General features: G+C 40.1%; 1 protein-coding gene across 4 annotated transcripts; it reads left to right on the top strand.

The window, feature by feature from the left end:
• The first annotated feature begins 3668 nt into the window (after positions 1-3668).
• On the top strand, positions 3669-17822 carry GYG2 (glycogenin 2). Of its 4 annotated transcripts, XM_064143010.1 has the most exons (9): positions 3669-3839; positions 3946-4081; positions 9476-9617; positions 11091-11265; positions 12265-12427; positions 12975-13101; positions 13976-14198; positions 15273-15413; positions 17103-17822. In XM_064143010.1, exons 2-9 carry the CDS (start codon positions 4075-4077, stop codon positions 17262-17264), a joined length of 1140 nt encoding a protein of 379 aa, XP_063999080.1. In that variant the 5' UTR covers positions 3669-3839; positions 3946-4074; the 3' UTR covers positions 17265-17822. The 4 variants fall into 4 exon arrangements, with proteins under 4 accessions (XP_063999080.1, XP_063999079.1, XP_063999081.1 ...); XM_064143011.1 differs by lacking the exons at positions 3669-3839; positions 3946-4081 and adding an exon at positions 5101-6393; XM_064143012.1 differs by lacking the exons at positions 3669-3839; positions 3946-4081 and adding an exon at positions 6797-7054.
• The last annotated feature ends 5065 nt before the right edge of the window (positions 17823-22887 follow it).

The following is a 22887-nucleotide window of genomic DNA, read 5'->3' on the forward strand; positions in this document are numbered from 1 at the left end:
TTTCCAAGGGCACTTGCTATTTTCCTTACAAATACAATTTTTTCCTTGTTAATAGTTAAAACAGGTTTATATACATATATGGCCAGGTAGATACAAAGCTTTGATTAATGAAATGTTAACATGTTTTGAGGTTACCTCTTCAGTTTTTGCCTAATGGTGAAAAGACATCTTTCAATTATTTCTCTTAAAAATCTTTAATGAACACATGTTGTGTTTTATTTAGGATGATCTCATTTTTACCTGTTTCATTTGCCTTCTGGGACATAAGCTCATTGGTAGCTTCTGTGTACGAATTCATCTAAGTCCTGCTAATGAAGATAAAAAAATACTTCAAGTAAAAGACATTAAGGGGAAAAAATGAAACCAAGAAGAATCTCTTTTGTAACAGGAGCACTGCACAGAGAAGGATCTATAGGCATTACTAAGATTTTTGTTTAATATTACCACAATTTATTTAGATTTGTTCACATTATTTTCAAAATATTTTCTTACTCAAATTGAAATAGTTTGTGTTAATATTGTTAGCCCCAAAGCAGATTTTATTATGGAGAATTTGAGGAAAAAAACCTGTGAACTTGAATTGGCAAATTCAATGTTGAAGCTTCTGAAGCTCTATAGTTCAGTGACATCAATAAATGACATACCAGTTTGCAGGCAAGCTTTTCAGTGTTAATTTCCCATCAACTGGGACGATGATAATAATGATGTGGGATAAAAAACCCCACCTTTATTCTCCATGAATTTATGTTTGTTATTCCTTCTTCTGCCACAAGTGAAGCCAGGACATCCATTTCTCCAGTGTGCTTTTAGGATACTCCCAGTGTGTGAGAGAAAGAATACTGCAGGTTGGATTTGCAATACTGATCACATGCAAATGATGGCAGAGGTTTGATTTTTAAGTGCAGATGCATTTTCTTCAGTGGCACACTGTCTTGGAATTGCTGTCTCCTGCTAAGCAGCTACTGATGTTCACAGAACACTTTGATGCTTCTGGTGAAACAGGTCTGCCTAAAACTACTTTGAAGAGACATAGTGTGAATATTTGTGCATATATATATATGAAAATATATCTAGAACTCTGAATAGGAAAAAAGCTCCCTTAAAACATCTATTTATTTGAGTGACAAGTTATCACACTTGTGTACCTGCACAGGTTATGGTGGCTGCAGGGAAATTACTGGGTGGAGTCCCTGAACCTGGTAAATAGCCTGAATCTGGGTTACCATAAGGCACACTGGCATCATTTTATTAGTGCTCCAAGGTCTTCCTTCCACACTCTGTAATCTTCACCACAAAAGAGTTCATGTTTTCCTCAGAGGGATGCATGGAACAAGGCCAAATGCAAGGTACTGCACATGGGTGTGATGGTTTGGGAGTTACCTACCCCCCTACTCTTATGAAATCACCCAGACTAGACTCATCTGGCTGGCAGCTAAGGAATGAAGCTATATTTATAGCTTACCACAATATACAAGCAGATATTTACAATATATTACAAACATTTACAGTTACATACAAGTTAAAGGTAATATAGAAACACAATACCCTTCCCAGAAACCTGAGTCCCCAAGAGGGTCTCCCAACCACCCTTCCACCTTCTTTCCACCCCTCTAACTTCTTCCAGAATCTTCCTTATGTGCAAGGTGAGCTGGGAGGATGGGCAAGGTGTTATGAAGGGGAAATTAATTACTGTGATTTTTTCCCCCCAAATTAATATTGTTTATTAATTTTTATACTCAGAACTCTCACCACCCCCAAACACTCATTTCAATAATGTTTTGTTCTTCACACAGTCATGGAAACATTTTACAGATTATAACTAGATCTATTAATAACCAGCAAAATATACAAACATTAATTGAACTGGAAGAGAAGGCTCTTGAGGCCAAATACTGCCTGTGGTCAATACATCACTTGCCCACTAGATGGACTCAAGGAGCTCCTTTCTGCTTATGGTAGAAGGCAATGGGGAATCACAATTTGGCTCTAAGCATTTACTCACAAAATTATTATCACCCAGCAGAATGATTAGTTGGGTGACACAGATCCAAGCAGAACAGCAGGAGCCCAGGGGAAAAAACAGAGACACCAATTCCAACAGATAGAACTGTCTTATCTATGTTTGTGTCCTTGCTTTTATACATCTCAGCAAACCTACGAGTGAAGCACACATCACCATTGTTTCCTTTTCACAGCCTATAATCTAATTTCTCTCATTAAAATATTCCAATCAGCCTCAAACAAGCACAATGGGTCAAGGCAATCCCTGGTATCAATACAGACTGGGGGATGCTGGAACTGAAAGTAGCCCTGAGGAGGACTTGGGGGTACTGTCTGATGAAAAGCTGGCCACGAGATAGCAATGTGTGCTTATAACCATATCCTGGGCTACATCAAAATAAACATGGCCAGCAGGCTGAAGGAGGTGATTCTCCCACTCTGCTTTGTACTGAGACCTGGCCTGGGACACTGTGCCCGGATTTGGGGGCCCCAGTATAAGAAAGGCATGGACTTGCTTGAGATGGTCCAGAGGAGAGCCATCATTAGGGAGCTGGAGCATCTTCTTTAGGAGGAGAGGCTGAACGTGCTGGGTTTGTTCAGCTCAGAGGAGAACATTTTCTTGGGTGACTTTATAGTACCTTCTAGTACCTAAAGGAGGGCCTAGAGGAAAAAAGAGGAGGGACTTTTTAGCAGGGAACACAGTGACAGAACAAGGGTAATGGCTTTAAATTTAAAGAGGGTAGCAAGGATCCCTCGAGTGACCTGGTCTTAGTGGAAGGTGTGGAAGGTGTCCTCACCCATGGCAGGGTGGCTCTAAATGAGGTTCCTTCCAACCCAAACTCTCCTATGGATCTATGGATCTAGATTACATATTAGGAAGATCTTTTTTTCACAATGAGGGTGGTGAAGCATTGGAACAGGTTGCTCAGAGTGGAGCAGACACCTCATCCCTGGACACAAACCAAGGCTGGATGAGGCTCTGAGCAACTTCATCTAGTTAAAGACACCCCTGCTCACTGTAGGACAGTTTGACTAGACGACACTTAAAGGTCCCTTCGAACCTGAACCGTTCTATGGCCTTTCTTCCACTACGTTTCTGCACAGAGCACGGCAGAAGCTGCTGTGCAGTGGAAGCAGCACGAGTGGCAGGAGACAACCCCCGCGGCCTCCATTTTGTCAGCCTCCAGCCCCTGAGCCGGCAGCTCCCTGCACCGGCGGCTGGGTCGGTCGCTTCCCAGGGCGCCGGGTGGGCAGCCACGGTGGGGGGGGGGCACTGGGCTTGCCCTTCTCCTTGACATCGGCCTGAACCGCAACACAGCACCGCAGGAGCCGGTGGGAGCCTTTCGCCCAGAGCCTGGGCACACAGCGCGGAGTGTGACGTGGATCTCTCTTCTTGCCCAGCGCCCCCAGGCACTGAAGGCGTCTGGCCGAGGGGAAGCCTGATGAAAGCTCCGCCGAAACCCACGTCTCCCGGAGCAGCGGAGGCAGTGGGACGCGAGGCGGGAAGAAAGAACAACGCCCGTAAAAGCCCCCACAGCCCCCAGGAGAGGAGCGCTGCTAGAGGGCGGGGGTGGGCGCTGCCCCGCGGCGGCCAATGGGCTGGCAGCGCCGCTCCGCTCCGCCAGAGGGCGCCGCCATGCCGCCGCCGCGGGCTGGGGGGCGCAGGGGTCTCGGACGGCCCCGAAGTGGCAGGCAGGTGCGGGGCTCCTGCCAGGCGGGCAGCCGCGGTCGAGCTCCGGGCCCTCTGCTTTGGGGGCAGGGCTCTGCCGCGGCGCACAGCGGGGCAGTGGGCGAAAGGAGGATGGCCCCCTTGCCATAACGGCAGCGTCTGGAACGGGGTGGGTCGTGCCAGCCCTCCTAAATGGTCTCTGCCGCTAATGCCGTTCCTCTGCTGCTGCGCAGGAGTTCCTGCGAATGTAACTCGCCTACCACTGTCTTCAGCAGGAAAGAGGCTAATCCCATTTTGCGATTTGCCCTGCCCGTCTGGAGCAGGTGAGGCCGCAGCAGAGGTGGGCACCGTGGGCCTGGGCCGTGGGCCGTGCCCCTGCCCGGCTGGCACCCGCCTGCAGCAGCATGTCCGGTGAGTACCGCGGCTCTGGCCGCTGGGCTCCTTCTGAGGGGCTGCCGTCCCGTTCGGCAGCACTCGCTTCGCTTGTGTTCCGTAGCCTCTCGTGTGCTGCAGAGCTACACCAGCAGCACAGGCTGCTGTCTCCTGGGGCCTTTTCCTTCCCTTCTCGCACTGTGGCGAGGGTGGGGGTCTCTGCTGTCTCGTTGTCAGCAGAGTACTGTGCTGAATTATCAGTTTCTAGATAGGGATTTAAACCGTCTTGCTGGTGGGATGTAAGAATTAAACTCATTTTTGCCACCTGGTTGTATGTACAGATTGGCCTCCTCAGGCCCCTGTGGCCTTCTGGAGGACCTGCAGGGTGGCAGGCTGAGGTGGGCTCCTTCAGCCGGAGGCAGCTGCAGAGAAACCTTTCTCATGTCCCTTCTTACATAGCAGTGGTGTTACGTTTATTCGCTTACCGTGAGATCCGTGAAGCAGTGTACTTGAGGTGCTCTTTCATTTCTTGAGTGCACTCAAAACTGAGGAAAAAGTTTGGCGTCCCCTGAAGTTAGGTTTGCTCAACCGTTTGAAGGTGTCATAGACATACCTTCCCTGAGCATTTGGCCTGGTGGATCCTGGGTTTGAACTAATGTATGTGCCACCTCTGCTTTTGGGAAGATGCAGAAAGGGAGTATATAGCTTAAAGGATTAGAGGATTGAGGGTTTGTTCTATTTGTTTTGTTTTAAGCAAACAAAGGTGAGTGGGAATACCCAAATTTAATGTATCAAGTCCTCTGTGTTGGTTTCGGATTGCCTAAGCATTTGGTACTATCTTTTTTCTTCAAACTGATAGATTACTGCTATGGAACTTGTTTGAGGTGCTATACATTATGCTTGTTTGCATGTTATAATGATGGCATTTGTTGTTTTTTTTTTCCCATAAGGATCATTTACTATTTGTTGAATAACAAACTTGAAGGGCATTGGAGCAGGATGGAACTGTTCTTAGGTATAGTGTAAAAACTATACTAGAAATAAGTGATTTTTCTGTGGCCTTCCAATGTAACAGTTGTAATCCTGTCTACTAAAATTCAATATTGCTTTGATAAAGGGCAAGACAGAAACTGGTTGTAGATCAGTTAGAACTTTATTATACCAGGAGAAACAAAGCTTATCATCAGATGTCAGTTTATGTTCTGTTACAAAAAGATCTCTGTAAAGTGTTGGTTGTGCCATCTTCATCAGTAAATGATTCTACTATTGGATCCTGACCAAGACACTATGGGAATTAAATATACCAGCTGTCATTTCTTTACTAGGGCAAGAAGAGATCTTTGCTGAAAACTTGCTTAATAATTTGGGATAGTGTCTTACATAGGTTATTGTCTGACATCATTATTCATTACTCATTTTACCTACTTCTAACAAAATACTTCTTGATTGCTGTTAAGGTTGTGTCAGCTGGAGGAGAGCTTTCTCTTCCAGGTTCTTTTGATAGAACTGTGCTAGGTCAGAGAAGTGAGGCGGCCAGCAGCTTTGCAGTAGTCCAACAGATCTTCGCTGAGGCATGATTGTGAGGGAGGATACATAGAGGTCTGTGTGTGGGAAAGGCAGTAACAGTGTTGCTAGAACAGGAGATGTGAGCTGAGACTGTGTTATGTGGTTGTTGGGGATTTCAGGAAGGTACTTTGGGCTCAATGGGCACAGGTTCAGACTGTACTACGGATGGTGTCTGAAAAGGCCAATAACAAGTGAACAACAGATGGTACCAGGGTAGAATTTAAGAAAGCACCTGTGCATCACTGGTTAGTATAAACGGCAGTACATATTGAGAACTTAACCAGCTGTTGGTTTAGTTACTCTTTTTGTGCGTTAAGGTGGCAACGTCTTGTTTAGCCTATTCTTGTTGGAAGGTTGTAACGTATGAGTCTTTGGACTCCAATTGCAGTTTTGGAGTAGGCAGCTTCACAAGTTTGAGTTGTTACTCTAGAAACCACAGCTAGAGCATATTTATCCTTGCTATGTCTATCAGAAGAAAAACTGAACTATTTAAAAAGCTATGTCTAGTGGACTATGGAAAAAAAAATCCTCTACTCTACTTGTCTGGAAGCTGACAGGTGCATGTGGTTCATGCAGTGCTTGTTATTATGAGTCACTTCTTATTTCAATAGGTACCTGGTGTTTGTTCATTCCTTCTCTCTTTTCCCTTTGATCATCAAAGCGAGCACCACCCTGTCTCCTTGCTGGTGTGGATTCTAAGTAAGGCTTTTAACTGCCCCAGAATTGATTTTCAGGCCTGTTGAAGAATTTTGCCTTTGGCAATGTCAGAAGTACTACTGCTATGAGTAAGTAGCATAAGAAGTTGATTATCTTAGCTAAAAAATACCCAAACGTAACAAGTTTTACATAAAGTCACCCTGACCTTAGTGATTCACATTACTTTTGCAGTCTTCTCTGCATTGCTATTTGTAGCTGCAGAGCAGGCTCTAAAATTACTTGCTTGAAAATCCTTAGTTTGTTTTGGGAAACTGTTGTTACGTATGAAAACTGAGGAGCCACTGTTGTTGATAATGATTTCTGTGCTTGCACCTTCCTGTGCTGTATGGTAATCCAGATGAGAAATTAGTAGATTTGCAAATTCACATGACACAGTTTTAATGTGATTCTGATAATACACTTTTCTCATAATTCACAGAGAGTTGATGGTATTAACCATAGGATTCTGCAACTTCAGAATAATTTGCTTGAAAACTTAATACTGCTCACACTAGGTGTTTTCCATGACACATCCTATTGCCATTCAGCACAAAGAATTGAAAGATATGCATAGTGGTGCACTTGACACTTAAAAACGATCCAGTTGCAATGAATTTTAAATGCTTACACCTTTGACTTTCAAACTTAGAAGATCAAATATTTTTCAGATTAAAGTCAGCCAGTGAAACCCTGTGTACACTAGATTTAATGCACCATTGTACTTGACTTCAGTTGAATGGGGATTCTCAGGTAAATAGTTTAATTTCACAAGTTTATATGAAAATCTGATCCTTAGTTCTCAGTTATAAAAGTAACATTTAGTTGTATGCAGTTTATAAACTAAGCCAATCAGGCAACACTTCTTCCTTGAAAATAGGGATTAGATGAAAGAAAAAGTAATGATAAAATCCTTTGACTTTAACGCCCCTGTGGATCCTTATTAGATTAGTGATGTCATGTACAAATTCTAAATAGCTAGGACAGAAGTATTTTAGCACCAGAAGTATTTTAGTATTGCATGGTTTTAGATAATGGTTTGATCTTCTATCTAATTACCTCTGTAATGGTTCACACTGTTAAGAAGTGTGCTGTAGGTATCCCACATTTGATTCTCTGATTCTCAAAACAGACAATTGGTTTATTTTCTGTGTGTGATACAGCTTCTAAAAAACTCTTGCTAATACTTTTTGGCTGTGGTGTTGACTACAATGTTTACCTCCAAGGTAATGAAAGCATATGTAGGATGTGGTAATTTGCCATAACAGTTTCTGAACTATTTGATGAGTAACCTGCATATTTTCAGATGTATTACTTAAGCAAAGATTCAGCTTCTGTAGCTAAAAGAACCTGCAGAAGCAATAAGAAGATTATGTGTTCAGTTTTGTGGTTGTTATTTAAACCAGTATTTTAAGATTTAAACTCCCACTCATTTCAGAGTATTCACTCCCACGTTGCTCTCTCTAGTTGTTTTATTAACTTAATTTGGCTGAAGGCCTGTGTTGCCTAACACAAAAGTGGTTTTCTTTGCTGACTCTGTGTCTTTTGAGAACAGTTTTATTGATGAAGTAGCCTTCAGTGGTTTTTTTGTTTGTTTTGTATTTTTTAATTTATGCTTATGTTTAACCTCATTATAACCTTTGGAAATACTGCAGCAGGAGCAGTTGACTTGCACAACTGTCCTTGTGAACCACTCCATGTAAAAAAACTTCTTATTCATTTTTTTCTGGAACAACCATAACTTGCTTGAGGAGTTATGATAACAGGTATTTGAAAGCTCTTTTTAAAAATTTGCTTCTTCTCCAAATTGTAACTGAAAATTTTACTAGAGTTTGCTAAGCTGACAGCAAACATGCTTGATTCAAGTTCAAGTGTAGCTGGAAATGAGAGGCAGAGCAAAAGGGTGGAAGATGACAACATACCAGTGGGTCTGTGCTTTGCTCTAGATTTAGTGTACATGAAAAATAAGAATACTTAGTACACAAGAGTTTGTCATCAGCATCAACTATTCTTCATTGCATACCCTGATGTTAGGTTGGAGCCATGAAGTCATTTGTTGGGTTCTCTGCAACTAGTTCTGTGAGATTCTTTCCTAGTATTAGTGTCTCTCACCAAGCCTGGAAACTGTATGACAGAGTGTTTATGTTGTTGTTATTGCTTGTTTGTTTCAATGTATTTAATAGATGTACTTTAAGGTGATGGTGGTTTTAAACAAGTAGTTCAACACAAGTATTGACTGAAGATCTGTAGAGCTCAGTGGAATTCCTCTCACCTGTATGACTTGCTCATCGTGTTCTGGTTGATTTTGCAGCCTAGAAAGCTGAGGTCTTCTATCTTCATTGAGGATGCTGTACAACTTACCGAGTCATAGGTTCTAGCTCTCCCCAGCAGAACCCTGATAATGGTTCTGTCAGAGGGCAGAGCTGAAAAAGCAGCCACAGGCCTGTTATCTCTCCAAAATACATAATGTGTCCTGTTGTGAGGGGATGTAGCTTTTTTTCTTTCTTACTGTAACTTTTTTCCCTTCTTACTGTAACTTTTTTCCCATGCATTTCTTGACAGTGAGCACTCCTGATTTCCTGGAGTTCTCTGGGGTAGAGATCCTTAACTTCTGAGAGGTGTGCCAGTCTCAGTAACAATTTCTCTGCATCTGTTCAGCCAACACCAGTTGCTCCAATATGAAGATTAGAGAGCAGAGAATGACATCTGTTGGGTTGACTCAGTGAGGTTATGGCAAGAAAGACATTTCTGGCTAGTACATGACATCCTGGGGTTTTTTTTCCTTCGCTTTTAGCAGTGTAAACAGGAAACTTTTCTTTATTGATTGTACTGTACTATGTTAAACTTAAAATCTAAATATTTGCAGATTAACATTTTTGATTAAAATTATGCTTAGGCAACAAAACTTGGGGAATAATTTGTTTAAGGCTAGTTGAAGAACTTTGTAGCTGTTATTATGTATATCAGGTAAATAAAAAACCAACGTGCATTCTGCAATCACTTTCCACTGGATTTTCTATTCAGTTGTGTCTTCTGGGGTAGTTTGGGAAAGAGCTTGTCACTGGTTATTATGGGCCACAGCTGGTTGGTTAACTGGAGGAGGGAGATTATAGGAACCTGCCAGAGGGCTTATGTTAAAAGTGTAAAGTGACTCATATGAGTATTTGCTCACAGTAACAGATCAAGCCTTTGTGACCCTTGCTACCAATGATGTGTACTGTCAAGGTGCGCTGGTTCTGGGACAGTCATTGAGGAACAATACGACATCTAGAAAATTGGCAGTACTAATCACACCAGAGGTTTCCAGTGGAATGAGGTAAGGATTCATGTGGTTTTGGAGGTCCATGATATGAAGGAATAAATAACACCATGAGAGACTTTAATAGGCTGTAGATTTCCCACCATTACATCTAGAAGCTCCCCCTTCTCTAGTAATTTCTGAGGGAAGTCTCAAATACCATCAGTGAGAAGATTGTAAGCCCAGTAAGAGTTCACTTGCAGAAGTGGAGATTGTAAATGGGAGTTGTTTTAAGCCCATGGTTAGGAACATAAACTGAAAGTTCAGAATCTGTGATTTTAGTATCTTGCTTTTGAAACGAAATAAAGGTACTAGCGTTTTCCTTCCCAAGCATTTCTCTTTTAGAAAGAGCAATTTAAGGGGCTTAAACATCTCTCCTGTGAAAAAAAGACAGAGAGCTGGAGCTGTTCAGTCTTCAGGAGGTTGAGAAGGGATCTTATTAATGTCTGTAAATATGAGGGGTGAGTGTCAAGATGAAGGTGATAGTCTATTTTCAGTGGCATCCAGTAACAGGACATGGAACAATAGGTACAAGCTGGAACACAAGAAGCGATGGAGCATTGGAACAGGCTGCCCAGAAAGATTGTGGAGTCTCCTTCTCTGGAGACTTTCAAAACCCACCTGTTCCTGTGTGGCCTGCCCTGGTGATCCTGCTAGAATCATTAGAGGTCCCTGCCAACCCCTGATATTTTGTGATTCTATGTAACATCAGAAATTTCCAGAAACCTTAGGGACTCAGTTCAGATGGCTAATCTTAAAATATTGGTTCAGCACATCTTTTTTTATAAGAAATTAATTTATTTTGATTTCTGTTGTCTTGGTTTTCTTTATTTGTCTGTTTTTAAATCACTTTCCATGTTGAGTGGTGGTTTTACAGGCAACACAGAACTGCATGTACAGAAATGTTGTTAGATATGTTGAACTCAGGCCCTGTTATTTGAAGGACTGTGGTGCTTGTTAAAAGGAACATGGCATGCCATAGCTACTCTTAGTTCTGCTATGTCTTGGGAAGTGTGCAAGATTGCCTGTTTAAAAGGTGCAGTTTTGAGGCTGTGTTTACTCAGGCTTAATTGGCACAGATAACTGCCCTGGCAGTGCATGCCACATCCTGTGCAGTACACAGGGAACACAGCATGGTGCTGTTCTTCAGAGATAATTGTGCAGGACAAAAGCTGCTTTAATTTCTGTTGGTATTTCTATAGGAGATTAAGTAACTAAAATAAGGATTGTTTTTTCCTCCACGCAGCACCTGTCCCTTTTGAGCTGCTGGCTTCTAGTGGAAGAGTCCATGGTTTATGGCATGAGTGATAGCTGTCACTTCATCAAACTGTTTACAGTGACTTTTCACTTCTGACTTAATTCTAACCAGTCAATCTAGCCTTTGTTATCTTCATAATAAATGTATTACTGTGTGTCTCTCTTTTCATGCCAGAAGTGAAATTTAATGAACCTCTCTAAATACCCTTCCTTCTCTGCTGCTTGCTCTGGTAGGTCTGTCCTCCATAGTGTGTTTGATGAAGTCGTTGAGGTGGATACGCTTGACAGTGCTGACTCAGTCCGTTTGACTCTGATGCAGAGACCAGAACTAGGTGTAACCTTCACTAAGCTTCACTGTTGGACTCTTACTCATTATAGCAAATGTGTCTTCATGGATGCAGACACATTGGTGAGTAGAGTGGGAGCTGTGGAAACCTTTGCATCTATCTTAAAGTGCTACTTCTTTGTCAGGTGACCCACTGGCCTATGAAGTGACTAGATTTGTTAGTGGCCACAAGGTTACAGGAGCTCCAGTTGGCATGTTTGGCCCAGGCTCACAGTTTTTTCCATCTGCAAAGAAATCAATTCTGCTTTGAGAGTAGCCTCACATCTGTCCTCAGAAGATGTCACAACCATAGACAGAATCACACAGAGTCAGCCAGGTTGGAAAAGGCCTCTAGGATCATTGAGTCCAAGCTATTGCCTAACCCTTTTAATTAACTAAACCATGGCACTAAGTGCCTCATCCAGTCTCCTTTTAAACACCTCCAGGAATGGTGACTCCACCACCTCCCTGGGCAGCTTATTCCAATGGGCAATCACTCTTTCCATGAAGAATTTCTTCCTAACGTCCAGCCTAAACCTGCTCTGGCACAGTCTGAGACTGTCCTCTTGTTCTGTCACTGGGTGTGTGGGAGAAGAGACCAACCCTTGCCTGTCTACACCCTCCTTTCAGGTAGTTGTAGATGGCAATGAGGTCTCCCCTAGGTCTCCTCTTCTCCAAGCTAAACAACCTCAGCTTCCTCAGCCATTCCATGTAGGGCTGTGCCCCAGCCCCCTCACCAATCTTGTTGTCCATCCATGGGCACGTTCAAGCACCTCAACATCTTTCTTAAATTGAGGGGCCCAGAACTGGACACAGTACTCAAGGTGTGGCCTGACCAGTGTTGAGTACAGGGGCAGAATGACCTCCCTGGCTCTGCTGGCCACACCATTCCTGATACAGGCCTTCTTGGCCACTTGGGCACACTGTTGGCTCATGTTCAGTCGACTGTGAACCAGTACCCCCAGATCCTTCTCTGCCTGGCTGCTCTCCAGTTCTTCATTTGGTACTGATTTAGCTGCTCATGTTCTAGAGAAACATTTGCTCTAATGTTTTTTATTTGTTTATATTCCTACTGCCTGTAAGGTGCTTTGCAATGTTGATGAGTTATTTGACCGAGAGGAGTTTTCAGCAGCTCCTGATTCTGGCTGGCCTGACTGCTTCAACAGTGGTGTGTTTGTGTTCCGACCTTCTTTGAAAACTTACAACCTGCTGCTCCAGTTTGCTGCTGAACATGGCAGCTTTGATGGTAAGGGGCAAAATATAAGGGATGAAGAGAAGTATGTCAGATTCCCTCTTAGTCAGCTGTTTTTTTCCACAGCTTCCAATGTCTCAGGCAGAATGGAGGAAGGCAGGAGTTCTCTAGTCTTTATGTGTGTATGACCCCACAAAAATGTAAGGTGCAGACTGTTTCCTCTTACTTGACATAATGTGGACTGTGCTTCCCAGGAAAGGACAATAAGGGGACATTGTGTCTTAGCCTTCCTCAGCAAGTTTTAATTTTGCTGTCTGATTTAGGAGAGAGAAACACAGTTGATCTTCAGAATTCTGCTGAGGGAGAGCAAAACCCTTTCCTACTCCTTTCTTCCTGTATTACCATAGGACTCCATTTAGACTGAACTTGCATCAGAGTGGATCAGGTACTATTTGCTTGTGTCTGCTCCCATGGCCATTCATCAGGTCCAAGTTGCAGCCCCATGAACACACCAGTCTCACTCCCATCCTTGGATGTGAAATGTTGATGTAAAGTTGAGCATATGCATATTTATGGTAACACTGGTGTATGTATTTTTCAGGGGGTGATCAAGGTTTGTTGAATAGTTTCTTCAGCAACTGGGCAACAGCAGATATTGGCAAACACTTACCTTTCCTCTATAACTTAAGCAGCAGTGCTGTATACACCTACATCCCTGCTTTCAATCAGTAAGTAATAACACTTTGGACTCTAAAGCTCTATAGTTTGCTAACAACCATATTCTGTCAATTATAAATTAGTCACAATGATGTTAAGTAAAACTCATGCCATAGAAGCTTAAGTACAACAGGAATGTTTTCCTTGTTGACAAAGAGAAGAGTCCCAGAGCTGGCTGCACTGTCTCGTGTTATTTTAGAGAAGCTTTTATCATATTTGAAAAGACAGAAATTACTTTAGTGTTAGGTTCTGACAGCTTTGCTCTGAATGTTGTTCCCTTCTTTTCCAGTCAGTTGTGTGGGAAAGGTTGGGTTGATTTTGGTGTGATTAAAAAAAAAAAAAAATAAAAGCAATTTTAAAGTTTCTCTGAAGCAAAATTTGTCCCAGTAATTATACTTTACACAATGCAGTTAGGAAACTTTTCTGCTTTCTGGCAGAAGTAAGTTTTATTTAGGGTGTCATTAATGCTCTGGTTGTACAAAACACTCCTGTTGGAGGATAAACTTAGAGTCATATTTATTAGTAATATTTAATATGGGATTAGTAAGAACAAATTTTGCTGATTCAGTGTTTGAAATGGTATTTATTTGTGAACAGAACATGGAGGAGGACTGGAAATGGTACTGCAGGAACCTGTCTCTTTCATGAGCTTTTCTACTAGAATCAGCAGCTAGTAGCAAATGGCAGTGCAGCCTTTTTTCTCTGTATGATAAACAAAATACCTTTTAACTACTAAAACAGAAAAAGCGCTTAATATGTACTGATACTGAGTGTGTTTCAGTTGCAAAGTGTTGACCAGTGAGAGTAAGCATGTTTCTTTACAAGTCTCTATAGACTAAAAATATGTATGTATACCATATAGACCTTTATGTTTTATCTCTACAGTTTTGGGAGAGATGCCAAAGTTGTTCACTTCTTGGGAGCGACAAAACCCTGGAACTACAGATACAACCTTCAAACAAAGAGAGTGATGCAGGATGGTACTACCACTGGATCATTTCATCAACTGTCATTTCTTGCCCTCTGGTGGAATATATACAGTGCCAGTGTATGGCCTTTGTTGGAAAAACTTCAAAAGATGAAAGAATCAGAATCTGAGGAATGTGAGGTAACTGATAAGGAATTAGTGGGAATATACTGGAGGAAGGAATTGCAATGAAAAATGTAGTAGTGCTGATTGCTTCTAGAAGCATCTAAACCAGTAGCTTAGGAAAGCATTCCAGTACTATTGCCTTTCCAGAGATTTCTCCTAGCCCCCTTCTTAATTTACGAAGAGCTTGTATGGGAATCTGTGTGTATAAATTCAGCAAATTAAACACAAGGTCACCAGACAAGTGATAATCTGGCTATGAAACACATGGACTTCTGATTCTTTGAAGTTAAGGTGATGTAGGGCATCAAACTAATCCCTGAACTACAGCTTTTCAGAACTGTTGTAACTTGTTTAATGAGGTTCATAACAAATCAGATTTGCAGGGTCAATTACATTTAGGATGTTACATTCAGTACTGGTATATCATTAAGCATTTACTGAGCTCTTTATACCTTTTTTATTTCAAAGGAAGTGCAGCAGTGCAGAGTTTCCATGAATAAAAATGTTTTAATTAATAGATTATTTCTTGAAGAAGAGCAGGATAAAGTAATGAGTAGGAAAGTAGGATTTTTAATTTTGTGTCCAGACATGATAATTTAGGATCATTTCTATGCATATGTATATATTTTCTTAATGGCTTTTTAGATATTTGACTCCTTAAATCATTGAACTAATTGCAAAGGTCCAAAGGGTCTGTTGGACAATTACCATGAATGGACACACAGAAAGTAGTTTGGTTTGTACCTCGTGACACAAATTGGAAAGCAGATGAAGGAATGGGTAGATTTTGATCTTATACTTTAACATGCTTTAATGCTTAAGAAAATGTGCATTAAAGAAATATTTCAGCCATGGCAAAATGACAGTGGAAATACCTGTTACATTTACCTCCTGGTGATGCTGGATCCTTAGGAATGGTGAAATCGAAACTGCAACATGCTTGGAGTGTGGGGCAACAGTCTTTGTGGAACTTACTAACTTATTCATTTAATGCCAAGATCCCTGTAAGGAAGTGGAAATGTTGTAAATAAGATATTAATTTCCTGTAGCAGTGCTTTTTAATGGTGGGATGTTCTTTGGTTTTGTTAGCACACTTCTGATGAAGTTGAAATCAATCTGAAAGATACCAGTCCTTATGTGGCCAACACACTGCAAATGCCTGTGCTTCCAGAGCAGGTATATGAAATAGATCCTACAGCATCTTCACCTGAAGAACTCACCTCTGAAGTTGTAAGTATATTGTATATTACTACATGGAGTAACAAATCAAAATGATACACTAAAATGAGATTTTTTAAAAAATTTATTTATAATTATGCTTCTTATTGGTCCAGGCCCCAACATTCTGTGATTCTCTGATCTGAAAAAATTATATCTCTTCCAATTTTGCTGTAGCTATTGAATTATCTTGCTAGCATAAGAAACAATTTTAGAGTGTCTTTTTTTCTTTAGTCTTTATTTGCTCATGCATGATATGTCTGGAGACTGAAAGAATTTGCATTGAATTTTATGAAGAGATTACTTATTGAATGTTATTAGATACTTAATAAAACGTAGTATTAAAAATTAGTTTGCTAAACTATTTGAGAAAATATTAATACATTCACAACTGTGGCACAACACTGCCATGCTCCAAATGAAGTATTTTGTACGATGGTGAAACACCTTAAGACTGAGGGGGAAAAAATGGTAGGTGAGACTGTAACTCCTGTGCTTCTATGGCTGTTTGGGCTAAAATCCTTAGCTTCTAAAAACATGATCATTCCTGTTTTGTTGTTAATGACCTCCAAAGGCTTACCAATGGTAAAGACAGGAATCTGCTTGCATTCCTGCAATTATGAGTATGCAAAGTCTGAAAAATAATTGCCAAGTATTGTGGCATATTTACACATCTAGGAAAGTCCAGACTGTTTATTCATGTTCAAAGTCATGTACAGAGTGAGACCCAGGTGTGGAAGGATTCAGTTCCCTAAGTACTTAGTGTCATGTTTGCTCTTTAAAATACCTTACCTGGTCTGCAGGTGCAAGTCTTGCACAAGCTCAGAATTGCCAGATGTAATTCCAGGGTATTTAAGCAGTTTAAGCCACTGCTTCTTGCATTAAGTTCCATTTTAAACCATTTTTGTATTTAATTTGTGATGGCTTTGCTAGAAGGCCATTCTGGTTAATTTCAATATTGATTATAACATGAGGTGAGTTGTTTGCCTGGGAGCCTCTTGGAGTAGTACTCAAAGCAGGTTTCCAGTGGCTGCTTCATGAGTTCTTGTTGTGTTCCAGCTTTGTTACTGATTGTAATTGTTGGGATGTCCATTTTTACTGGCATTATTTGGTCATGGACACAATTTTATGTCGTTGAAATTATAATTAATAATACATCTTGCATTTGAGCACCTTGTAACTTCATCTTCAACCAGGACCATGATTCAAAATGAACTGGTTATAGGTCTAATGAATAGTGTTGATCTTTTGAAGTAATTTATATGAGTAATATGTCTGATATCTGCTAAATAAAACTGATCTCACTGGACATCAGATAGAAATAACAACCAAAGGTTTGAGAAACCTATGTTCACATGAAAGCCTGTTGAAGACAAAATTTGCACAGGTACACTTTACTGTAGAAGATACTCTGCTCTAAACAGGTCGTATTTGTAATGCTGTGTTGTGGCTCAGTATGTCAGTCTGAGTTAAGACAAGTGAAATAAATGTTTGGTGTCTTCAAAGATGCTATGATAAGGAGTAAAAGCATGGGAAAATGAGATCACTTTATCAAAACAAGAGTGACTGTTTGAATACTGTTTGGTTTATTGTTTTAGCTGGGACTGTAGAAGCAGAAGTTTGACATTTAAAGTCTAACTTCACAGCACTGAAAGTGAACAATGAAACGACTATTTCCCACTCTTCTGCTTCTTCCTACAGAATGAGGTTGCACATTCCATTTCAGAGCTGTCTATACACTTCACACCAGAAGAACCAAGTCCAGAAGATGAACGGAGAAAATGGGAGGAAGGGCGCATGGAGTATATGGGGAAAGATGCTTTTGAACATATCAAAAAGAAACTGGATGCATTTTTACACTAAAATAGGACATGCACTCTAATGGCCATCATGGTCTATGTTTCTTCCATAAATGCAATCCTTGCATATGTGGCTATCTTCATAGTTTTTTTGACATTAAACTTAAAGAGTTAGATAGAGATCCTCATAAATTTTGATTAACTGGTACAGACTCTTGGTTTTTTGACTGTTATGTGTGTCTCATCTTCATTGTTCTCCCATTGTGCCTTCTGAAGTGTAATGAATTGTACCCTCTGAGGTCGAACTTTTACACTTTTTTACAATGAGGGTGGTGAAACACTGGAACAGGTTACCCAGAGATGTCCCATCCCTGAAGCATTCAAAGTCAGTTTGGTTGGGGTCCTCAGCAATCTGATCTGGTGAAACATGTTCTCTGCTCACTGCATGGGGATTGGACTAGATGATCTTTAAAGATCCCTTCCAACCCCACACATTCTATGAATCTGTATTAATCACTTTTCCCTGCTCTTCCCCATGGCATTCTGTAGAAACAATCATGAGTGTGATACATGTTTGAAGTTGAGATTATGTTTTCACCTATTAAAAGATACAGTAAAACTGTTTAGGCTAAAATCTCATTACTGAAACCAAGTTAACAATTTGAAGGGCAAACGTGGTGTAGACTTCAATATGAGAATAAAGGAGTCTGCAACAAAACTTTTTCATTTAGGTGTACTTGGGATTAGAGGAAATTCATACTTTGAGATTACTTGTGAATTCTCTCCCTATTCATAGGAAGCTGGTCAGCTTCATCACTAACATGTTGAAGAGTGGTGTAAAGCTCTTTATGTAGACTGCTAAGGTATGATAACGTGTTATATTGTTGCTATAGGGCTCCATTTTAAAAATACTATCAGCTTTCATTGCATAGTAAGAGGAAGAAAGGTTGACACTGTGGTGTAAACCTTCTGGTGCTTTGTATCAATTTGTTTGCAGCACTTCAAACTGCAGCTGACAAAGGCACTCTTATCATTTACTGTAGTGACTCCATATTGCAGGAGTTTAAGTGCAAATGAAAACAGAGTTGGAGCTTATTTTAGTCAACAGGCCCTTTGAAGATCACTTAAACAATAGCTGTGTGTGGGAACTGGAACCAATACATATGTAACTCCAGAAAAATCTGCTGATGAGGCTTCATTATATGACAGATACTTATGAGGGATTGCTTTATGAATTCAAGTATTTAAATTTGACAGCAATTGTGTCTTAAACAATGGAAAAGAAACACTTTGAAAGGAAGAGGCTTGACAGCCATGTTAATATGGTAACATATCTGATACAAGTACTCATAATACCTGCAGTGCTGATACAGGGGACTTGAAAAACATTACTCTCTTAATGTGTCACCAATTTTGGTACAGATATACCTAGTAAAATAAAAAATGAATGTTATGGACCAGAGGGATTGCCATAGATGCTAGTGGAGTAAAAAGCAGGGCAGGAAGAAAGGAATTTGTTTCTTCTTCCTCCTTTCATGAGAGAGAGTAGGGAATAACTTGCAGTGAAGGACTGGGGGTGTCAAAAGATCCCTTAAAGGGAAAAAAATCCTTGAGTACTTTAGAATGACTTTCTAATGTTCACAGTAGTGAATTTGTTTTTACTTTTATAGATTATTTCTCATTTTATCTAGTTCTTTATTTATAATTTATTCAAAGCACTCAAATTGGGAGCCTGTTTGGTGGGTCTGCTGAACTCAGGCTTCTATTTTAAGTTAGATTTTCAGGGTCTCTGAAGTTGAAGACAGAGATGTCCAGAAGGTGATGTGTCTCAGTTTCTCCACTGATCACAAAGGTACCCTTGATAACCTGCTTCTCCTGTGTAGGTAACCAACTACACATTAATACAGGTAGGTGTGTTCTACCTCTTGTCCTGTGTGGCACTGTATGTAGATTACAGCAGCTGCTGTGTCATTTGTGTGGCATTTGATCTGCTGACCATCCCCTTTTCTAAGTGAACTTGTGTACTTCTGAGAAAGGTCTCTGTTTTATAAGCATTATTGATAATTCAAACAGTTTTTGAAGACTATAGTCCTTAATGTGAACTCATGCTTCATACAGCTCTACTTTGTACAGTACCTACTAGATCTCATGGCACAAAAAAATTACTGATGTGAAATCAGTAGCTGAAAGGGTTTTAAATAGTCATATGAATATAGTAGTAGTAGTCATGGAATGCATCTGAAAGTGTTAATCTGAAATAGTACTGTCTGTGGATGGTGCAATATTTTGCAAAGAATTGTAGTACATTGATGTCATGGAAATAAAATGGAAATGGAAAGGACATATGAAGTCACATGCTTGTCAGGTGATGGTGGAGTTTTAGGTCATTTATGTTGTGCCATGGAGTATTATTTGTGACTGACTGGTTACTTTATTGTATTAAATTGCTTTTGAGACATTAACACTACTAGCTGAGCAGAATTAAAAGGTGTGAGTTATAATTATTTCTCCAAAAACTTAAGCTTCAGGATCTATTGTCACAGCAGTAGTTGTGAATATGAATAAAGGAGAAAATGCAGTTTCAAGGTTGTTTTTTTCCCCTGAATTGTATTTTGACTGTTTTCAGAACCCTTTCAACTTCAAGCAACTGGAGGGGAAAAAGTAAATTCGGGGAGAGCCACTTGTGATTATTTTACTACCTTTCAGCATGGCATGATGTTAACTGCTGTGGAAAACTGTTTGTTCCTCTTTATGGTACTGCACAGAGTTCTGAATCATGATGAAATGCAAGTGGTTTTCCTTTAGATGTGTAATATCAGAAACAGGAGATTTGTTTGATTCAAGTGAAATATTATTTTAAAAGCTTCTCAGAGTATTAAATACTTGGAACAAAACCGATGCTTTTTTTTACCTTCATAAATACTTTTTGTTTCCAAATCTATTTATTTTTCCCAAAGTATAATAAAAAAACAGCCAGAAATAAATTCAAGGTAGACAGCACTTGAAGAAAAGTAAATGTTTTAGAAATGGAATAAACCAAGAAGCTTAGAAATAGGTGCTAGACTTTAGTAAATTACTCCAGAGCTGAAGAAAGCTTTGAGCAGAACGTCCAAATCGTAGAAACTCTAGGCAAAGAACTTAGAGGACTCTCATGCTGGCAACAGGTGAGGTGTGAGCTGCAATCCTGCAGGGTCAGGGTATACATGCCAGAAACGTGCCTTTGCTCCACTTGGTGCTAGTTCCTTTCTGTCTGGAATACATACATTTCCATAGGCTGCCTTCTTGGAGAACAAACTGAACTGGAGAGGCCTAGAATGACTTTTTTTTTTGTTCTTTTGTTTGTTGGTTTTGCTTTAGCTCATTTGTTTGTTTGGTTGTTTTTTTGGGGGGGTTTTCTTGTGAATTTGGAGCAAACCTTACCTACTGTCAAGATCTAATGATTCATCTCTGCTACAATTAAATACAAAGGGATGTGGTTTCCTGCTAAGCATCATGTGTAAAGAAGACTGAAAATATCCACCAAGCTTTACAGTGCAGCTCCCTCATGTAGCCTTTGGCTGACCTGTGCTTTGTTGTGTTCAATTTTGAGAGTAAAATAATAGGAACACTTACCCTTTATCTCCATGATGCATTCTGCATTAAATCTCAGAATGCAGTCCTTAATAAATCATGTCAACACATGTTAAAAACACATTCAGTCTTCCCATGTAGCTGACAGCAAAAATAAAAGTTATTTAGTCTTTCCCCTCCTATTAGGACTGCGTGAAGAAAACAACTCTCACAGTGAAGTCTCTGTCTGATTCCTTTACCAGAAGCAGAATTACTAAGCTGTACAGACAATGGCCTCAGCCAGTCTGTGTGGCAGCCAAGGGCAGGCTTTGGAAAGGTTACAGAGAATCATAGGGTAATGTAAGCAATAAAATCATCTTTATTGTTGTATTGAGTAAAATAGGAGCTTATAATGAGACTCTTTTAGAAACTTGAGTTTGAAATGGGACTACTTAAGGAAAAAAAACTAAGTTGTGAGATGAACACAAATGAAGGTAACAGAATCAGCAACTGAAGCTGATTTTTACCCAGGTCACAAAAATCACTGAGAATTCAATAATTAAATTTCTTCTACTTCTTTTTTTCTTAAAAAAAAATACTTTTCAGCAGGCTGCAATCAAGTAGAGTAGTTTGTAAATGGTGTTCTAAACCTTTAAACTCCCAACATTGATAAGCTGTATTAGAACTCACTTTCATTTCACAGAGGAACAGTAGATAATTTCTGTGACCAATACAAAGAAACATAAAACACCAGAATGGGGAAGAAAAGAACTTCTGCTCTTCCTGCACAACATATAAATATCGAATCAAGGCAAATTGAACTAAAACCCAGTTGCTTACAGCAAGCAATTCTGAGGCACACATCATAGGTAATTTTTTTCTGGGTTACTTTCTTATTACTTAGCAGCTGCAGCAACGAATATAAATGAAAGTTTCCTTTCTTACCTTAGTCTGGGATGCAGCTGGCAACTTTACTCATAGCCTTTAGACAAATGGTCAGAACAGAAGGCAGGGTTGTTTGGAACCTGTAGTATCCTCATTTATCTCAGAGATAATCACATTGTTTTTCTTTAATATTTTTCTTGCTTTCAAAATGTGTTAGTAATGAAGTAGTGCAATAACTCAAAGATAAACCTAGTTTGGTAACAAATGTTATGTTTACAGAATTGCTTAGGTGTAACATCACAATCAAAACATTCCACAAAGACTGCCCAGTATTTTACTGAGTCCAACATTAAGTATATATGGATGTTTTAACCCACAGCCTGGCAGTGAGCAGGGTTTTAGGTACTTACTCCTCCTTTTTGATAATTTATGTAGGTGCTTCTCAAATATACTCAGTCCTTAGGAATTACTTTAGATACTTACTCCTCCTTTTTGATAATTTATGTAGGGGCTTCTCAAATATACTCAGTCCTTAGGAATTACTTTAGATACTTACTCCTCCTTTTTGATAATTTATGTAGATGCTTCTCAAATATACTCAGTCCTTAGGAATTTCCAGCTGGATAAACTCTGAGCTCAAATTGCTTCTCAGCTTATCTGTTACACAATTATTTTGCATCCTCAAATGACGAGATCTTCTGATCTATATGCACTAGCATTCCCTTCTTGGGTCCCAGCAGGGAGCAAAATGACATGTCTGATATTTAAACACGGTGAAGTGAGGTCTCTTAGAGGATTATTGTCTCGCCACTGTGAGACTCGACAATTACTTTAAGTCAGTCTAATGCTGCAATTCCAAATGTCATTTAATAATGATAGGGCTATTTAGATGGGAGTCAGCTTCTTACAGCATGAACATCAAACATTTATACAGCCCAGGCACAGCTTTTTCATAAAAGCAAACTTGTTACAGAGTAATGCTTCCCTCTCCATGGTGTCTATGTTTAACCATGTGTAGGCACATTCTCCTATGGTTAACCCTGGCTCAGTTCTTTCCAGCAGGCCATTTTATGTGGTGCTTGCTGCCTTCTACAATAGCAAAGACCATGAGAAAAGAAAGGAGAAAACAAATAGTTTAGATTTTCTTTTTTATGTCTGTGTGTTTTGCAAAAGATTATTATGGATTATTTTTCAAGTGAACCAAGGTAGTTATTTGAGCTTATTTCTTTCAGTATTATTCAACTGCAGACAGT

The sequence above is a fragment of the Pogoniulus pusillus genome, chromosome 5 (genome assembly GCF_015220805.1).
Source record: "Pogoniulus pusillus isolate bPogPus1 chromosome 5, bPogPus1.pri, whole genome shotgun sequence".
Lineage (NCBI taxonomy): Eukaryota > Metazoa > Chordata > Aves > Piciformes > Lybiidae > Pogoniulus > Pogoniulus pusillus.

Coding starts and splice junctions, on each gene's coding strand:
- GYG2 (XM_064143009.1), top strand. CDS start 3,879: ATGCCGTTCCTCTGCTGCTGCGCAGGAGTTCCTGCGAATGTAACTCGC. Junction 12,428..12,974: donor TGAACATGGCAGCTTTGATG/GTAAGGGGCAAA, acceptor TGTATTTTTCAG/GGGGTGATCAAGGTTTGTTG. Junction 14,199..15,272: donor CAGAATCTGAGGAATGTGAG/GTAACTGATAAG, acceptor TGGTTTTGTTAG/CACACTTCTGATGAAGTTGA.